Source organism: Epinephelus lanceolatus, chromosome 8 (genome assembly GCF_041903045.1).
Source record: "Epinephelus lanceolatus isolate andai-2023 chromosome 8, ASM4190304v1, whole genome shotgun sequence".
Lineage (NCBI taxonomy): Eukaryota > Metazoa > Chordata > Actinopteri > Perciformes > Serranidae > Epinephelus > Epinephelus lanceolatus.
The window spans coordinates 8,488,277-8,507,119 of NC_135741.1; the positions used below are offsets into that span (position 1 = coordinate 8,488,277).

The following is an 18,843-nucleotide window of genomic DNA, read 5'->3' on the forward strand; positions in this document are numbered from 1 at the left end:
TGTTTTAATGATTTTAAGCCTATTTTTTGCTAGCAAAATTAGCATTAGTATTATAACAATTAACCATAGCTGTAAATGTACGATGCTAACCAAGCCAGCAGCTAGTTTAAGGCCTTTACATACTCCGCAAGAGCAGAGAAATTTGTTCTCTCTCACAGGGCTGCATTTTTTTCTTGCAGCCCTGGTTTGGGAGTTCTTAGAGCTTGTTCTTGACACTTCATCTGGGCAGAACTTTTTTCTTGTGTGGTGTCCGAGAACTATTTTGTGATTGGTCAGAAATTTGAAGTGGGCGTAGATAATGCGGAAAAGCGTGTGACGTATGCGGCAGTGGGAGGGGCCTATGAGGACCTCCCAGGAGTTCTGCACTTGCGTTTCTCTTGAAGTATGAAATGTCCTGGCCAGAAAGAACTTTGCTCTTGTTCTTGCCACCTTGAGAAAAAGAACACATTTCTCTGTTCTTGCGGAGTATGTATAGGGCTTTGGGGTCACCTCCACCCGCTCATTCAAGTATGGTGACTTCTGGCTCCAAAAATCCAAGATGGCGACAGCCAAGATGCCAGACTCAAGCCTTCAAAACCATAGATGTAAAAAGAGAACTGGAGATAGCATTGTAGGTGGGGCCTTGTTCATTCCTATGAAAATTGCTTAGTGATACATTAAGCCAAAAGAAGGTTAACTTCCAGGGTGTAAAATTACCCGAATCTTCCGCATCATTGGGCCCATAAAGCGAGTGTACTACAGACTTCCACCGGCCGAACCAGTTTAATGCTCTGCTAACTTGAATGGGAATAACATGATTTAATCGTGTGTCTCTTGAAGATTTTAAAATGTTATCAGACTGAATGAATCAAATCAAGGTGGTGGAATGAATAAAGCCGCTGTGTTCTCACTCAATAATTACAGCCTATAAAAAAATACTATTTACTAGTTTATTTCTAAATAATTTTTGCCCAATTGAGGCATGATGCAAAAGACCGTACCTACGAAGCTAAATCCAATGAGTCATTATTTCTTCCTTTAAAACCATCGTTGGAAAATCCTGCCCTAAGATACAATTAAATGGTGCCAGACACCAAGGAAGGTCACACTGGGAAACCTCTCTCTTTCTGTCTCTCCTGTCCAGTCGACTGCAATTCCTCAAAAGAGGCTCTTTCAATCTGCCATCTAAGTTTAGTCACCATTCTCCTCCAAAAGCCTCACCTCATGCTTATTTCTTCATTCCAGATAATTCACTCAGGTGCCACGTCAGTTCTTATTTGCCCAATGTGCTCGGATGAATGTAAACAAACCTTGATTTTTTTCAGCACATGAAAATTTCCATGAGCACTGCGGTGAAAAATGAGTCTGCCCCGTGTACGTGTGATGTAGATTCTGTGGATTGCAGTCTTCAATTACTGTAGTTTAAAACAACACGTCAAAATGGCCAACACTTTCTCCGTCACCAAAAGACATACTTGTATTTTCTTTTATTAATACTGCTTGTTTGAGTAATGTAATGATGGAAAATTTAATAAACGAGATAACACATGTATATACAGTATGTGTACCAGGGCGAGTGATGATTTAAGATTGTTAGTCTGTTTCCTAATCGTGTGTACGCTCGATCTGCTTATCTGAAATTTATAATAAATTACTGTATAGGAGACTGGGATCTGTTAGGGAGATAAGAAACACTCCAAGAAGCGTTTTTATGCACAGTGCTACAACTGATGTGTTTTCATTTTGGTAAAAATGTGAAGCTGAACGAATTCCAGCTTGAATCTTACTCTAACCCTTCCCCAAATGTCAAGTGCCTTCAGTTGAGATAGAAGAGGAGATAAAGACGAGCCATAGAGGTGAGCTGCCTGAAATGGAATTTGTTTAGGGTTGGCAGCGGGACACGGATCACTTATCTACAAAACCAACATGACCCTTTCTTCACTGTTAAAGACTTGCCTCTAGTTCCACCACAACAAAGTTACTCCTTGTTTGTCTTTTACAATATACTGGAATAAAAATTGTTTTTTTATGTTTGGGATTTGCAGCAGCCTCTCCCTGTCTCCCCCTCCCCTCTCTCTGACTTTCTCTTCTCTCTGACAGCAGACAAAATAAACAACTTAACAGGCCCTGCGCTGGCTGCGTGTTGGATCATTCTGTGTTTTTGTTGTGATTTTGAGGTTTGGAAACAGATAAAAGCATGACTGATTTGGTCAAGACAAGAATACTTTTATGCTACTCAATACTGTTTCCATAAGACTGGGAGCTTGTTGGATAAGCTGCTTTTTCCTTTGACATGTCAATTTTTCATTTTCATTAACATACTAGTTATGTAAGCTTTATAGGAATAGTGTGATACTTTGAGAAAAACTTAAACCTCAAATTACTGTTTTTTTTTTTTTGTGGTAACTTGGGGGCAGCAGAAATAAGTTGGTAAGGAGAACCTGGAATCAAACAGCTCATTTACTAGGGCTAGATATTGTTAAAATTATGATACTGGTACCAATACCAGTACTTTTAAAGTGACAATTAGATTCCCTTAATGTGAACAGAGTAGAGTGTATTAAAGCCAACTCAACTTTGCCACTCCACAGACTATATGGGTTGTAGCTGCGGCTGCTGCAGGAGTGTGAGCTCTGCACTGGGGACAGAGAGCTGCCCGCGCACACACAATGACAGGGCTAACTTTAAGAATCACACACGGCTAAGTTTACAGTTATTAACCGGTGTAACGACACAGCCAAGCCATTTTGGTGCTGGTGTGAGTGTGTTCAGACCGTTGAGTGACTTGGTGTTGGATGTTAGTGGCTGCTCATGTTAGCTTGCGTTACCGGGCAGTTGTTGAACTAACCATTTGCCAGAGGGGAGTGGCTCTAGACACGGCGGCAACAGAAAGTTTGCTGATCCAGAGGGGAACTGGGATCCGAAGCCCGGTGCAAAAAGCATCAAATGCAGGTATTGTTTGACTTCACATATTTCAATACTACCTTGTGGTGGGTTATTTCAGTGATACCCAGCCCTATTATTTACACATCCAGCATTTACTGAGCAACCTTATCTTGTTTCTGGCCACCTGGTGAATTAAATCTTTTAGCTTCATTTTTAGTCGCCACAAAATCCTGAAGGAAATATCTGGCTCTAGCTATTAAGTGTTGTTAAAAGCTGCTTTAAACTTAATTGCTTTTGTTCCAAGAGTTATGCTGAAAACACACTGCCAGCCCAGTGCAGCTCATCAATAGATGACCATACAAAGTTATTACTACTTTTACTTAAGATCTGCACCCCTTCCACTTATGCATTAGCTTAAAATCATGTGTGCTTGATTTCTCACCTGGAGAGCCCATCTCCAGAGCTATGACTTGCCAGGAAGTATTCTTTGGGGCAATTGTCTTCATAATGACGGGATTATGGGTCGTTTAGCTCAGGATATTTTTTTACCTCAACAACGAGCTTCTCCTCAGCCATTCTTCGTCACACATGAAACAAGGCAACAGCAACAGACTTCCTTTTATGCATAAGTGGTGAGGAGAGGAGTCGAACTGCTAGAGGAGCAGAAAAAAAGAGCTGCTACAGGAGCTGGTATGTACAAGCAGATGGTAAGTGGGGGGAAAATGCATTTCATTTCAGGGGCGACAAGGCTGGAAATAAGACATTGGCATGAAGTGCGTCTAGCCGCTGCTGATGCGTGGTTATACATTGAAAATAATAGGGACGTATTTTTTTATGGGTGTCGTTTGCCGTCATTGTGTTTTGACCTTTAATTAAGGAAATCAACACCACTCTCATATTTGTCCATTCAATTTAAAGCTATAGCTAGAAGCTAGTTAGCTCAGCTTAGCATAAAGACTGGAAACAGGAGGAGTCAGCTAGCCTGGCTCTGCTCAAAGGAAACAAAACCTGCCAACCTGCACTTCCAAACTCACTAATTAACTTACTCTATCTTATTTTCGAAATCTGTGCATTAACTGAAGAGTAAAAATGTCAAATTGTGGGTTTTGTTTTGGACTTTGGGACTATTTCTGACTTCCTGGAGTTCATGTCAACATCTAAGTCGTAATGACGACTGGGAAAGCTCGGATATATCCAGCTTTACTTAGAACACCAAAGTGCCTGAAAAACAAGCCAACATAGACCAACCAAAGTCTGTTCAATGTAAACTCAATGTTTGTTCACATAACCAGCCCGAGCCAAGTTGTCAGGTGACGTGAAAGCAGGCACTTACCCCCAGTAAAATCAAAACATGTTGTCTTTACACTTTGGTTTTTGCACGGATTAAACAAACAAACAAGTTATGTGTTAATAAGTGGGTGCTGGTAGACAGATGTTAGACAGAGCCAGGCTAACAGTTTCCCTGTTTTCAGTCTTCATGCTAAGCTAAGCTAGCTTAGCTTCATAGTTACTATACAGACATGAAATTTTCCAAAATATTGAACCATTCCTTTGACATACCAGTCCTGTACACTTGAACAAATATTAACATGTTGATGACTTGAGGTTGCAGTGGCGCTGGGGTTGTACCAGTGTTACCTGCCTGTGGCAGTTTGAGTATATTTCCACTGGGGATGATTGTCAAACTGTGAATCATCACCTCAAACAGCTCAGTGCGATAGAAAAAAACACTCACCCTATTATGCGAGCCAGTGGGCGCTAATTTTTTTTTTTTTTTAAAAAATCAAAGCTTCACATTAGTTGTTGTGTTTATATCCATGTCATAGATCATTGTCTCACTTCTTCGGAGAAAAGACGCAGTGCAGGTTGGCCCACACATGTGACTTATAATTACACATCTTAGCCATTCCGTACATAATAATAAAAAAGACAGCATATCATTGCCAGGAAATCAGCCATACTCTGAGCTTGTTATCCTCTTTAACACACGCCATTGTAATTAAACCATTAAAACCTTGCCCTCAAGGATTTTCTGTGCTCAAGGAAGAAAGGCTTTGACCAAGGTAATTATTACCTTCATTTCTGAGCTAAAAACTAACAGCAAATCACTGTATAAATAATCCAATCATCAGCTTAAGGAATGCTCAGCTCTTTCCATTAAACAGATTGTGTTTTTATTTTAAGCATGTGCACTGTCAGAGCGTAACATACACTATGAAGTGACGGCTGGGATGGCTCACACAACTTGCCAAAAGAAAATCTGATTCATTGTGTGCAGGTGAGTCTCTGTCTCGACTGAGAACATCAAAGACTCCACACATGCAGACATGAAAACCATATTGCTTGACGACATAGAAAGATCTGTCAGAAGCGTTCAATCTCTCACTTGCCGCTATTGACTGTGGCGTAAAGTAAATTACGGATTCCCTCGCATAGCTCTGTATCAGCACATACAACTCGTGAACAAAGTGGGGAGGGAGTAGATCCAGGTATCAGTCTGAGAGCTGATGAAGAACACCAGGGCTCTGGCTTTGATCACCGCTGATGTGTGAGTGCACCAAAGTGGCCTCGTCTGTCAGCAGGTGTGAGCACACGCCTTTCCAGCACGGACCGAGAGAATGTGTCAGGTATTCTGTCTGAAGGTGAGAAACTTTAAGACCTCTAGACAGTGTTTATCCTTGTTGATGGGGCTCTAAATCATGACACATTACTGAGGCTTCAAATCTTAAGAATGGGACGCATTGTGTCCAGGGTTTGGAAGAAATATTCACATCCTAGTTACGCATAAATACACAACAATTGAAAGAAACTCCACCACAAGCACAAGCTCTGCATTCAACATTTTACAAGAGTATTACCAGCAAAATCATGTTCCTCTGAGTGCTCCTATAATGGCATTTGCAAAAATCCACCACGCCTGAATAAAAACAGCCAGTCAGAGCCAGGAGGAGTCATGTTGTGCAGCTCAAGCCCCCAGGAACAGCACCAGGCTTTGAAGCAAATTTTTTGTAGTGGCCAAATGTGGAATTACAACACCATGTGATGTCATGGGGCCTAAAAAGACTTTTTCCCTTAATCAGGATTTATACTTGTGCAGTGGTGTGTCTGTGTCACTCTGCAGTTACACCTCAAAACACTAGTCAGCTGCAGGGCTTCTGTGAAGTGCTGTAAAGTTTAGTTGATTCAAAACACACATTAAACACACATTAAACATGGCTTAATAGAGACAGTTTCAAACACAAGTACACGAATCAGCTTCACTATAACTCGCAGCATTCACAGACAAACACTTGTCTTTATCTGGACACATTTTCCCCACAAATACAACATGCTAATGTTATTAGCACAAGCCTATGGTATTTTACATTGTCTAAATTAGCCTAGCGGCTAGCGAACTTTTCGTCTTCTCATATGAAGTCAGGGACAACAGCAACATTAAACACAGGTAACATTACAAAATTCGGCTCCATTACAACTCACAAGGTTCACTGACAAAACAAGTGTCTCATACTAACATGTTTTCCAAAAAAAATATAACATGCTAACGTTATTAGCACAAGCCTATGGCATTTTACATTGTATAAATTAGCCTAGCAGCTAGCAGAGATTTCCTCTGCTCATATGAAGCCAGGATAAATCACACACAAGACTTAAAGTGCTATTTTGTGGAGGTTTTATTGTCTTTACAATTTATTGTTTCTTATCTGTGAAATTAAAATAAATAAAAGCTTTGTTTCCACTGAGGGAAATGGTTTCAGCTTACAGAAATAGACAGGAGGTCTGCATCGCTGCAACGTTTAGTTACATTTCTGGGGAGGTGCACGTCAGGCTACAGCGTAAGCTCTACGTCATTGCAGAGCCTACGTAATAGGAACGGTGTCGATTCAACACAGAAGTATAAATTCCGCCTTAGACTTAGACATGTGCTTAGACATCGTGAGAGAGACATCTATTAAAACATTTTTAAGCTTCACGAACACCTACAAAATGACTAATTTCTCTGTCAAGATTTGATCCATGTCCAATAATATTTCGAAAGAGCCTAGCGATTAAATCATTTTATCCCCACTCAAGTTAGCGTAGCACAGTGGCAGTTAGCCATTCTGCCACTGTAAGTCTTTGGTGCATGTGCTTTATGGCCCCCATAATGCGGAAGACACAGGTAATTACATACTACGCAAATCCAGCTTTTTCAGCATCATGTGCCACTGAGTAACTTTCATACGAATGAACAGGACCCTGCCTCCAACACTGTATCCAGTTCACTTTATACATTCATGGTGCAGCCTGCCTCTCCCGCACATTCCCTTTCAGTCAAGCTCAATATCTTCAGCGCACAGCTTCGGGAGAAGCTTTGAAAACAGGATAGCTTAGAAACAACCACCAGCAATGAGAAAAAGACTGTTGGTCGTCTTCTGTGAAAGTGAAAGCAAGCTCTTTGTTGTCAGTCTTCTTCTGCTTCCTTGTCGCTGCTGTGCACGCTGGTGTTGGTAGCACAGTCTGCACGAGCAGTGATTGACGCTTTAGAAACTCCTCTGCTCTGATTTGTTCAAATTTTGAGCCACGGATTTACAGACATCGCTTTCACCATGTAAGTCTATTGGAAAACTATTTTTATGGGGGGGGGGGGGGACCTGATGACATCAAGAAAAAATTGGCTTTAAAGCCTGGCGCTGTTCTTGGGGGCTTTGGCTGCACAGCTCTGATTGGTTGCTTTCGTTCAGGTGTGGTGGATTCTTGCAAATGCCATTACAAGCACTAGGAAAAGCAACTGGAATGAGTTTTCGCTGATTATCTGTCTCTTGTACTACTGTCAAAATATATATGGACAGTTTCTGCAAATATAACAAAATTGTATTTTTTATAAAAGTGTAGGTCGACACTTTACCACAGACCAGCTAGTTTGTGTCATGTAGGCTACATCTGTCTCTATTTATTTTGCGACCAGTGTAATAACTCTGTTGACACTCGCTTTGATGGCATACGTGTGACGCCAACAAGTTCACAGCTTAATCAGTGCGTTGTGTCATCTTCTGATGTCATATGAGCAAACCTGGAGATTTGCAGTGAAATATTCAGGCTTCTTTGTCCCTTTCTGACCATTCATTATTTAACTCAAATGTTATTTGTGGCGACATGTGTCATTTTACGGTGCAAAGTTTGTTATGATAACTCTTAATGTTGGCATTTTAAGAATTAACATATTTAACAGGTCAGAATACCTGTCTGGGTGTCTGATCCCGGACTGTTCTGGATTAGCAAACTTTCTGTTGCTGCTGTCTCTGAAGTCAGCCCCCTCCAACAAACTGTTAGTTCAACAACTGCCTGGTCAACACGAGCTAACACAGCAGCAGCAGTGAACATTCATAGTTAAAAGTCCCAGTGCAGACCCTTTTAGGGCCGACGTCACAATGACGTTGTTAGCTAGAGGCAAAAACACGACTCGACACTGAAAGCTGAGAGTCTGTTCTCTGTCGTCTTGTTATAGGGACCCGAATAGAAATCATGGCTCAAAACTTAAATTTTATCACATACTAGCCGCCACTGCCTGTCAACAAAAACAAAGACAACAAAACTGTCTGATCAAAATGCTCGGTCGGAACTAACTGTTTTATATATTACAATAAATAACATCATTATCTTGGCAACACTGATGCATTATCGTGTTATAGCTGGGAGAGCGGGAGCTAAATTTAAAGGAATAGGTCAAAATTTTTGGAAATACGTTAATTTGTTTACTAGCATAGAGATGTAAGACATAAAGTGACACCAGCAGTCAGTTTGCTGAGCTTAGCAACAAGACCTGAACTTGCCTAGTTCTGTTCAGCAGTTACAAAGTCCTCTAAGTGGTTCCCAGCCAAGAAACAGTCCATCACATAGCCCCTCATAAAAAAAGACGTGTTAACTACTGAGCTTTAGAGGTGTTGGCAGCTTGATTTTGTTACTGCTGGATAATGCCAGGCTAGCTGTTCCCCTCTGTTTCCAGTATATATGCTAAGCTAACATGCAAATGTCAGAGTGGTATCTTTATTCTCATTAAACTCTCTGCTGTAAAGCAAATATGCATATTTACTCAAATGCCAGACTATTCCTTTAACTTCTCTCTATTAGATAGTTTAGTCCAGAGGCTTCCAACCTGCAGGTCAGGCCCCTCCAAAGGGTCACAAGATGAATCTGAGGGGTCATGAGATGATTAATGAGGTAGGAGAAAAGAAAAAACAAAGTTCTAAAACAGAGAGTTGTATACATTCTTTTTGACTTGTCTGTAATATTTGCTTTGTTGTGAAATATTGTATAACTTTATCTCTTTGGGCCAGTTCTCACTGACCACGAAGAGCTCATAGAAACGTGACAAGTGGCCCCAACTAGTTGCTACTTTTCTAAAAAGGGCCACAAGCCAGAAAGTTTGGGAGCCACTGGTTTAATCTTCAACAATGCATTGTACTTTTATCTTTGAAGTGAAATAAAAAGTAACTAACTACTACAACTAGAAAGCAGCTGTAACTGACAAATAAACATAGTTGAGTAAGAAGTACTTTGTTCCTTCTGAACTGTAGATGAGTTGAAGTATAAGGTAGCAGAGCATGTAAACACTCAAATACCTTTGTGCTTAAGTACAGTATACTGAGTTACCCTCCTCAACATATAGTGCCTAGTTCTTGTAGTACACAATAAAAGTGCACAGTTTGTTTTATGAACCTCCAGCACAGTGGGTTTGGAGGTTTTTTTGGATCAATTAGTGAATCAGTTGTTGATCACTCGCAGAGACCTTATGAGATTTTATTACCCCCCCAAAAAAGAATAATTTAGGACTGCATGGATCATTCTTTTTACGTGCTCTGCTTTAAGTGTGTTTGTCATGTAGTTTGAGGAAAATTAGGTTGAATTTATTTGAGGCAATAAAATGGAAAATATTTCCCTGGGGCAGCATGCCACCAAAAACACAAACACAACTGTTAAAACATGTCTCTGGAGCCGCAACCAGATACTGAAACTCTACTCCATCGCAGGCAGCTCCTGAATACCTCCATGTGTACAGCTGAACTTATCTTATTTTCTTTTGTGTGTTATCTGTTTTTCGACCTGCTCGCACACACTGGACGACATGAAACTTTTTGCCGCTGATAAAAAAATGTTGCACAGGCAGGTTTAAAGGTTGGACAGGATGATGGAGAGGCTGCTTTAATCCCCTGTTTTTACATCCCCGTACTGCTCCCTGTGCAGTCATCCATGCATGGGTGGACGGGCCTAACGCTGGGCCGATCCCACTCCAGCAGCGCAGGGATCCCCGGGCTGTGTGGGACGAGGGGATCCTAACCTGCGTGCATCCCAGCCGTCATGCACCCACCCCCGTGTTCCCCACCACTACACTTCACAGAAACAGATTGCCTTGAGGATTTATCGCCGAGAAGCTAAATACAGTTAGGCATGCAATGTTGACTCTGTTCTCTTCGCACTGTGTTATTACTCAATTGGCAAGCACCGTGAGCAAAACATAATTACTCTATCACACCATGAGGATGCTGTTATTAGTTCAACAAATGCTGAAGAAACACTTTTTGGAAGTGTAAATGCAATATAGTTTTTATATAATCATATAGCTGAACATGCTACTTATAATATGGGCTGATTTAAACGTCACTGTTGTCCCAACAAAAGGTGTGTATACATTTATTATGTGTGAGAGAAAGTGAATAAATTTGTGTTTATGCTTAAGAGATCACCCCGAGACAATCTTGGCTTGGTCTTGATATAAAAAAGCAATATAAGCTGAAGGAGACTTTGAACGCTGTGTGACATCTGTTTTGTGTACGAATTATAGCTTTGAAATTGGAGTGAGTGCTCATTTTCCCTGTGGGAGGTAAAATGAGCCGATGAAAAGCACCAGCGATCCAGATCCATCTCAGGTACACAGCTCTGCCGTGTGGCTCGACTGTGGGCAGAACATTTCAGGTAAGGAGTCATTAGATCCTCCTCCTTTTATACGATTCATTTGTGGCTCTGCGTTATGTTACAGTACGTAAATACACACACTGTAATGATTCATTTCTTCTTTTCCCAATTTTATTATGCAACCAATTTGCCCTCTGTCGTGTTGGATTACAACTGTGTAGTAGCCAGAGAAATATGATAAGTGGTGACACTAATAGGAGTGCAGGTTAACTGAAACTGCAGAACTGTTAGGTGCTTTATAACATGCATTTTATTGTTTTTTGGTTTCTATTATGAAAAGGATAAGTCAGCGTTTTGGAAAATATGCCCTCTCGCTTTCTTGCCAGGAGTTAGATGGGGAGATTGACACCACACGTCTATACCATAAATACGAAGCTACAGCCAGGACACAGTTAGTTTAGCTTAGCTTAGCTTAGCTTAGCGTAAAAACTGGAAACTAACTGGCAAAAACTGTATTCTTCAACCTGGACTCTATTTTCCCATGTTTCTGAGTCAGAAGCCCCTTTTACACTGCCTCCTCAGGATGGGAATTTCACACTGTTATTCCACCTCGCCGTTCTGTATACAAGGTACAATCGCGAAATGAGGGGACAGAGTTGTCTCGTCTTTTAAGCCGGTATCAGAGGTAGTAACAGCACCAATACGTCTGTGTGAAAGGGACAGGAAGGAGGACGGGATCATAGGGGGCACAAGTGTGACATTTTCACAATGTGTCATGTGTGCAACTCACTGCGGTAGATTTAAAAAGTAGCTAATAGCAGTTAGCGGCTAACTCAAAGAAGAAGAACAGTGGCTGAAAATGTCTGCAAATTGGGAAAACAGTGAGGTCCATTAACTTCTTAACTTCTGAGTAGAAAATGAGATCAGCCACAATATTACAGGGACGGTAAATGACTGTTATTGCCATGTAATGTCATTGTCATTGATTATAAAGCACTGCAAACACGTCACGCCCTTCATGCCTCTTCTGATTCTGCGACTCCTGTATGCTGTCTGTGATCACACACTGGAGCAATATGATGCTGCTGTTGTTTGGTTCTTGTAAAAATGGAAAGTCTGGTTAAAGATGGCACATCAAGCGGCACTTCGTAGCGGCCCTAAAGCGTGATCTCTGTTTAAAAATGGCTTCAACAGTAATGAGAACAACAGTTTTTGAAACTGGCCCAGCACTGACTGAGGGCTGCAGACAGCTGCGGTGAAACAGGCTACAACGTAATGTACGTCCACAGAAAGTGCTTGTTTTTGCTACTGATAGGCTCAGATTGCTATTTTAAGTATCTGACAACATTGTGTAAAGGATCCCTAGAGGTTGACCTGAGATCCTTTTTGTTTCACCAGAAACAGCCCAGAAATCGCCATCGCCAAACCCACCAGACTCCATTTAAATGAGCAGTAATTGTATCATCGTAAATCACACTTAATTCAAAGTTGACAGGAACACAATAAAACTCATACAAAGAGTCTTAGTTCATCGTTCCACTGTTCCAACAATCATTAACTCTGATTTGGTTGAAATAAATCCTTAATTCACCCAGTTAGATGTGAAAATATCCTGGCTCTTAACTCACTAAAACGACTGTTCATTTATCTTGTGGGTTTGGCGATGGTGATTTCGGGGCTGTTTCTGGTTAATCTGAAAGAATCTTACTCTTTAACAAAAAGGTCGACCTGTAGGGCTCCTTTGCATAATGTTGTCAGACACCTACAATAACAATCTGAGCCTGTCAGTGGCAAAAACAAGCACTTTTAGTGGACGTAAATTGACGGCTACAGTGGCTACGTTGAAGCCTGTTTCACCGCTGCCAACTGCAGCCCTCTCACTCAATACTGGACCAGTTTCAAAAACTGTTGTTCCCATTAGTCATTTACGCACAAAAACATGGGGAAATACGGTCCAGGTTAAAAAAATACCTAAGTTACCCTTTGACACGTTATATCTTATTTGTTATAGCCGAACAAATTCAGCATACAACCCCTTGGGATTTTGTTACCTTCAGACAGAGCCAGGCTAGCTGCTTTCACCTGTTTCCAGTCTTTATGCTAAGCTAAGCTAACTGTCTCCTGGCTGTAGCTTCATATTTACAAAACAGATAAGACCCTGGTGTCAATTTTCTCATCTAACTCTTGCCAAGGAAGTGAGTAATATCCGGAAATGTCAAACTTCTTCATTAACAGTAAATACCATTGTTTTTTTGGCATCTGTTTCACTGATGCACAGTAAATTGTTAACACTCTCTAATGTGGTATTAATGTGATTTTCTTTATACAACTGCACATCAAATGCATCTCCAGACAAATCTGAAATATCATCCTCCATTGTTAACAAAATAAAATGGCCATCTAATGTAGTCTAATCGTTTTATCTTGAAGCCATAGCTGACCAATGTTCTGTTAAGTGTGTAATTCTGAAATCATGGTTTCGGGAATATGACCAGCACATGATAAGAATCAGGCAAGATTAAGGGATTTCTATATATCTGGCATCAATCTGAAGCTATTACAAATGAAACTAAATCCAAATAAAACAGCTGCTCAGTGTCTGTGCGGTGAAAGCACAACACTGCGCGGTTTATTTTACTTGCAGATTTCAGATGTAATGACGAAAGAGTTTATTACGTGTTTATCTTTCGCTCACTCTCAGATGACTTCATTAGGTAATTTCAAAGTTAAATAACCTTTTTAGTGGTCTGACATGTTGAAAGCAGAGTTCACTATCATGCAGCACAGACTGTCGGTAGTTCACACCATCAGTGGTGTACGAGAGGTGTGTGCTCTCACAGTGGCGCTGTTTCCTGTGGGACTCGCTCTTGTCTCTTGTGTGTATGTTGGTCCAAAAGGTCCCACACACTGCTGCATTAATCATCACTGGGGATGAGAGAGAGGAAACAAAAACCCTCGCCTCAGGCTAAACCCAGCCATTACTCAACACGCCAGGCGTGATGTTTGACTTGACTCCCTCAATTACAGCCATCACAGATCCCTCACCTCGCTCAACAGTGACAGATTCCTCTCATCTTTAGAGAGCGGGGCAATAAGGCTTAAATATGTGCAGCTTTTGCCCTAAAAATCGCACAACGTGACGGTTCACAGAGATCACAGTTGTTTGAAATGTATTTCACTTATCATCTCATTAAAAAAATTCCACTCACAGCACAACTCCACACCTCACTATTGTGATCACTTTCAAATGGAAAATCTCCCGAGGAATGCAGTGTACGACTGCACGCTGCCAGCAGCCCACACACGGGATTGGTCAGATAGAAAGCGAATGCCATCATAAGAACTGTTTCCACTGTTTCCACTGGGCACAAGGGAAAAACATGTAAATGTGGAGTGTAAATGTTTGGCTTGTTTGAGAACACAAATTTCTTGCCAAGGCAGCTCCAATGGACGTGTTGTTTTCTCTGGGACCTAACAGATGTGTAATAGGATAAACTTACAAACTACCCAAGAAAAGCAAGTTTACCGCTCTTCACCGTGTGTGGCACGCTTTTTTTTCTTTCTTTCCTTGAACAGAAACCCGTATAGGGTGGCACCAACAAATGCGACCTTGAATACAACCACTTCTACAGATGTCAAGCTTAAAGCTCAGGTTCTCATCAGAGGTGACAATGTTTGGCAAAGACACTATCTGGCATAACACTGCGTCTTAAGAGTGATTATGTCATTACCCTCTGATTGTGGGAGATGAGATGAAAAGAATGTTAGAGAGGGAGGCACAGGGGGCTAATCCTCACCGAGGTGTTCTCTTTCAGGACCCTTTCTATGGGGCTTTGTGAGGGGCTTACACGGCATGCTGCCCCAGTTTTCGGGGCCGCACCGCCCCTATCGGATGTCCCAGACACAGCGGAGTCAGACTAGGCCTGTGAATGACAGAATCAATGGGCTGGGAACAACATCGCTATATCTTTAAATATCTGCCCACCTAATTTTCCCAGGAGTTACATCATGGCAGCGGGCCTGTAAGGGACCTCAGGGGAAACAGTGTTTGTAAAGACACAACACCGGCTCCTGTGGGATGAGACGGAGGAGTGAAACCCCAGTGGGGTGCAATCTTCAGCAGGCTTGAGGGTTGACACAAGGTCATCCTTCATAGCCTCTGCTTTTACAGGGCAAACCAAGTCAAATAAACAGCACCGGGCCACAACCACCTACAATGTGTTCTTAAAGATACAAAGGAGACCTCACTGCTTGGTTTCAAGGAGGGGAAAAAAAGGCGGCGAAGGTTACGGTTAGGATTCCAGAGACTGGCAGCTGGTAGGAGGCGAAGGCTGGTATATAGGGCAGTGAGAGTTATATGAGAATGCCAACATAATGGGTGGGCTGAAAGCAAAACAAATAGGCTGTTGGAAACCTTCGCAAATATGCAACACCAGCAATAAACCAATAAATAACAGAGTCAAGGGCCAACTGTTGCTCCTGAAGATTGAATTGTACCACTGTGATGCAGTTTAGCTGGAGGAAGACGTCTGTAATAAAAATAACACTGGTCTTCAGTTACAGCTCACTATTTTCCTCACGTATCATTGACACAACTCTCTCTAGAAAACAGCAAAATGTCTTAATTTTCCTCTTCATTTATTCTGTTCATACCTTAATTTCCTGCTGCAGGTACAGCGCTCATAACTACCCTATCTTATATCACTTTATCAGGGCAGCAGCTAATGGTTATTTTTATTTGTTGCATTTGTGAAAATGGGTCGAAAAAGATGTCTTGTTTTATCCACAACCCAAAGATAGTCAGTTTACTGTCATAGAGGAGTGCAGAAACCAGAAAATATTCACATTTAATAAACTGGAATATGAGAATTTAGACTTTTTTCCTTTAAAAAATTATTGAAACTGACTAATCGGTTATCATATTCGCTGACAAATAATCAGTTAATCGCAGCTCAACACTGTTGTATCTGATCATCTTATCTCCTTCTGCCTGATACATAAAACTTCTCTTCATCCTGATTTGTTCACTTAGGCCGGAAAATTGGTGGCAGACACCCGGAGCGAGCACTAATTGATGCATTGATCAGCCTTTAGATGTTCACATTCCTTGCATACCTCCGGAAGTCATCCATTTAGTGTTTCACACATTTTGGTCCGTCTCACTGTCTGAAGCTTGACCTGGTGGGGCACACCTGTCCTGTCCCAGCTTCTACCATTGCCGCAATTTATTTTTCCCAGCATATTGCCTGTGCTGACAAGAAACCTGCACATATCTCACATATCTGCAAGTTGACTTCAAACTTCAGTCTGCACTACTCTGTTTCTATATGCACTGTCATCATAAGGAAGCAGCTCATGAAGGAATTTTGACATTTAATTTTATAATTTTACCTTGATGTTTCCTCCGACCTCCTCACTGTTGGAAATGGTAGCATTGTAGGTCTCTGTGTGTTGTGGGGTGGCCTCCTTTGGCCTCTTTCTCTCCTTCTTGGCATCCACCCCATCCAGAAGGACACACTGAGTCCAAAACACTGCAGCCACCACGGCCAGAGGCCCAGCCCCACACCACATCTTCACACTATTCTTCAATCAGCACCAGAATCTCTGCACAAACAGTCTGAGTCTTCTGTGGAGGACTCAGCCGTGTGATCAGACAGGAGCTGAGGATGCCCACGAGGCTGACAAACACAAAGTCCCAACGGGGGGAAGGAGACCAGAGGAATGCAGCTTCAGGGACTCCCTGTCCAAGAGACTGTCAGACTGACTGCTGCCGCCGCTGCTCCTCTCTTGATGAGCTCTCAGCCAGCACAACGTTGCAGGGGCACTGTTAACTCTAGCCAGAAAGCTAGGAGGCTTACTCAACTATGAAATGTGTCAAGGAGAATGGTCCAAGGGAATGACAGATCGGCGCAGATCTGACAGCAAATAAACCCATTAGTGAGATTTTTCACGCTTTCTGCTCTGTTGGGGGGTGAGGTGTGGAGAGGGGGGGGGGATACAGGGGGCAAAAGAAGAGGCAGAGAGGAGGGGCGTCCAAATCTGAGGGTGGGCTGTGGGGGCTAGAGATGGATGGCAATATTCTCTTTTTCCCCCCGCTCTCTCCTGCTGTTTCTCACACTGAGCAGTGGATCCAGTCTCCAGCAAAGTTGTGTGGTGGCTGGAAAAGCTGCAAGATCCAGAAAAGTTGGGCTTTCATCAGAAGGTGCAGTTCAGTGTTCAAATCAATCTGTCTGTCTGCACACCGTGCACCCTGCGGGGGGGATGCAGAGGGAACAAAGCCCGAGAGGAGACAGATGAGGTCCAGGTTTGATCTTTGCCCAGCCTTCTTCTCTTCTCCTCGCCGCTGTCACAAAGCTTCACAGGTAACGGGCAGCTCTTCTGCTTCTGTCTGACACAGCTCAGGTGTTCCCCGCTAACTCTCCCAACAAGTCATCAAGGCCATGTGCAAGTCTCACAGCAGAGAGTGGCAGGTCCCGTTTTGCCGTCGCACTCCCTGTCCCTCTGGTCTCAGTTGCTCCTTTGCTCTGACTGAGCTTACAGGAGGGCTCACAGTGGAGTTTTATCATCACCCTTTCTCCCTCCCGCTTCTCTTTCTCCCCCTCTCCCACTCCCTCTCCCTCACACTGTTTCTCTCTGTTTCTCTCCCTTGCCTCTATTGGCAACCTTACGAGCTTATTCAGCTCTGTTTTATCTCATAGATGAAATGTTCAAGCTGAAGAGGTTCTTTGGCAGACAAGTTGTGTGTGTGTAGAGTTGTGTATCTGTCTGAGAGTGTCTGTCATTTTGGCTCAATATTAGTCTACTCTACCAAAGCCCTGTGTTTACATCCAGGCAAGAAATAGAAGTGTACTTTTTTTGTGACCTCGAGGCATTATCTTGTGTAATCTGCTGCCTGAAAGCCTGCCAAACAATACTGACAGTGCCATATACAAGAGTGCATACCTGTTTGATTTATTCTGCGCTGATGTTCAGCAAAATGTCTCACTTTGCTGACTGCTCTATTAGGAAAACATTTGAGGTAATACTTATATTTCAAGTACTGTAAATTGCAGGTTTCAGTAAATAATATATGACTGATGCGGATAAATTGTTGGTCTTGGTATTCCTACAATCAGCTCATTTGTCTAAAAGGAATTCAGCCCTCTTGTACTCTTATTAGAATAAATAACATGTTTGCTCATGAGTGCCAACCAGATCTTTTTTTTTTTTTTACTTCACAACTTTCATGGTGAGACTGCTTTTTCCTCGACTTGATATTATTACATTTAACACAGTGCCACCCAGAGGCAGCGGGCTGCAGTACAAACAACTCACCAGTACCTTTCCAGTATGGCTTCATACTGGTGTCATCCTACTTCCTGTATGTGCTGGCACGTCTGTCTGAAAACGTAGCAGGCAGCAGAGGCAGCCAGCAGGGTCAAGCTCAACACGGGGAAACAGACCAAAACCAGAAACTGGGAAACGTTGCCTTTTGAAATAAAAGAGAAAATCAGATGGTTTGTACTGACATACAACAATTAAAATAAAAGTTTGTAAAAGAATAACACAATAAAACCATTGCATGTCTGCTTTTCTGGCTCATGCTTATTTTGTGCACCCCAGTTTTCGAGTGTTTTATACCATTTATTACTAAAGCTGGGTATTTCAAACATATATCCATACATTTAGCTGACTATTTTGCTACTTTGCTAATACAGCTAACTACATTTAGCCATTAGTTTTCAGTTAATTCACCTTTTTATTCATTACCTTTAGTTGTTTCACTATGTATCCATTTCCTTTAGCCACCTTTAAGAACCTTTCATTCATTATACCATTATACCAAATAAAACTAATAAATAAAACATCCACCATTACGCAAGTCAAAGCGTACAAACAGCAACATCAGGGTATGAGAAATCCCTCAGAAAATCTGATATAGTCCTTCAAATAATTATACATGCATTCTTCCTAATCATCAATTTTTAAAAAGCTGAAACAAAACCAAAACAAGCATCATTTTAGTACAAAACCACCACCTTTCACCTTCTTTTGACACCCTTGAGAAAAAGGATGTTTTGACAAATTTAAGTATTTAAAATGACT

The 18,843-nt window shown here is 41.8% G+C and overlaps 1 protein-coding gene across 1 annotated transcript in view; it reads right to left on the bottom strand.

Moving 5' to 3' along the window:
* Window positions 1–17,316, bottom strand: part of c1qtnf12 (C1q and TNF related 12) — a 30,137-nt gene extending 12,821 nt beyond the window's left edge. Inside the window, exon 1 of the mRNA XM_033628037.2 lies at window positions 16,150–17,316. Within this exon, the coding sequence (XP_033483928.1) occupies window positions 16,150–16,329 (180 nt within the window). The 5' untranslated portion in view covers window positions 16,330–17,316. The remainder of the gene's footprint in view (window positions 1–16,149) is intronic.
* Between the last annotated feature and the right edge of the window lie 1,527 nt (window positions 17,317–18,843).